At 41.3% G+C, this 1,852-nt stretch overlaps 1 protein-coding gene across 1 annotated transcript in view; it reads right to left on the reverse strand.

The window, feature by feature from the left end:
* The window catches only part of itga8 (integrin, alpha 8), a 40,286-nt gene that overhangs the window by 34,477 nt on the left and 3,957 nt on the right, over positions 1–1,852 (reverse strand). The window contains exon 5 of the mRNA XM_020612868.1: positions 237–298. Within this exon, the coding sequence (XP_020468524.1) occupies positions 237–298 (62 nt within the window). The remainder of the gene's footprint in view (positions 1–236; positions 299–1,852) is intronic.

The raw sequence follows: 1,852 nt of genomic DNA on the forward strand, positions 1-1,852 counted from the left end.
ACAGTAAAAAAAAAAAAAAAAGAGTGTGTGGATTTGGCCCACTGTATTCAGATGTGATGGATCACACAGGGAGTGTAGGTTCCTCTAGGGATAAACAGGGTCTCATCTTCCCCATGTCCATAAATTTGTGAAGGGAGTCTTGTGTTTAAATAAACCTCTCTTTCACTTTGTGAGGGAACAGGATATGTGAAGGGGGTGTCATGGCAATAATACAGAAGTGCTGCTGCAGTCTTTACCCTGGTGAAATCCACACTGAAGCCAGCCTGGCAGAACCCCTGTCCCTCTGGGTCTGGATTACCTTTAAACCACACAATAAAACATGTCACAAGAACCAGCATCTTAACTGTCTAAGCAACCGTTTCCTTGAGCAAGGCTCTCATTCAACAGTGTGGAAACTTTTTTCATGGGAAACACTTCAATGAGAAAAGGGGAGAAAACTAAGAAAAACTTGTACTGAGGAGGGTTTGTGTCGAAATTACCGCATCAACTCCAGAGTTGTAATCGAGTCACTAAACCTCGAGTCCTAGTCGAGTTTCGAGTCCCCAGTGTTCAAGTCTGAGTCAAGTCCAAATCAGAAGAGAATAATCCGAGTCATGTCAGAGTCGAGTCCAAGCTGAGTTTGAATCAAGTCCAAGTTGAGTCCCCATTACCCAAGTCAGAGTCATCCACACATTAAGCGCAGCTGACACAGCTCTCACCATTTTATATTCCAAACTTTCTAACGGTGTATTGCATCACCATATTGCTTAGCAATTTGATACATAAAAATCATTTATAGAAAGGTGGAGAGTGCGCTTCAATGGATGTGTGCCAGACACAGCATGGCGCAGGTGAACAGGTTTTAATATCAATATCTTATGCTAAATTATTATAAAGGGAGTTTTTCCTCCCTGCTGTCGCCAAGTGCTGCTCAAAGGGGATTTATTGGGTTTTTCCTCTATAATAATCATAACAGTAAGGTCTAGACCTTACTTGTAAAGTGTCCTGAGACTACTTTTGTTGTGAATTGGCGCTATACAAATAAAATGTAATTGAATTATTATAAAAAAATATATATACTTGAGGGCTTGTCTCCACCTTCCAAGTCTGAATGTAGTCAAAGCTTGAGTCCGAGTCCAAGTTGAGTCACAAGTCCTGAAGTCGTATCAACTCTGCATGAACACACAAAGCTTACATGCACATATTGTTATCGTTACTGTTCTGCATTTCAGAGGCACCTTGAGGTGAAGTTTAATGATGCGTAATTATGCACGTGCACACATAAACAAAGTGTGAGTTATGGTACGTTTATGGCAGAATGAAGCAAGCTAACTACTGAAGGCAGAAAAATTAAAGTCAGACACATGATAAATAAAGAAATAACCTCCCTGCTTGAGAACTGTTCAGCATTACTTCTCCCTTGAGAAGTACTGACTTCAGAATGTGATTCTGCTAGTCTTGTTGAGTCAGCGCTGATATAAACAGCAAAACATAGATCTTTAACAACCTTTAACCAATTACTACAGGGTGTGTAAGTATGAATGTGTGTGTGTGTGAATGCATAACTGTGCACAGTGAGGAACGATAAGAGCTGTGCTTGGTCTGCTGTTTATGATGTGCCTTCTGGTAGGCTGCACGTTTCCTTATCATAATCTGCTGGTGCCTTATATGACTGTACAGGGTGAGAGGGGTGGCAGGAAGACAGCGCAAGAAAAAGAAGAAGAAGATTAAAACAGAGTTAGAGGCATGATGTGGCCAAGGCAGGACATTCCATTTACATGATTCCTGGTGACAAAAGGAAAAGGACTGGAGAGAGAAACAGATGAACTGTTAGAAAGACAGAGAGAGAGGATTTTCAGCTTGCTGTGCAGCT

The sequence above is a fragment of the Monopterus albus genome, unplaced genomic scaffold, assembly GCF_001952655.1.
Source record: "Monopterus albus unplaced genomic scaffold, M_albus_1.0 scaffold127.1, whole genome shotgun sequence".
In the NCBI taxonomy this organism is placed as follows: Eukaryota; Metazoa; Chordata; class Actinopteri; order Synbranchiformes; family Synbranchidae; genus Monopterus; species Monopterus albus.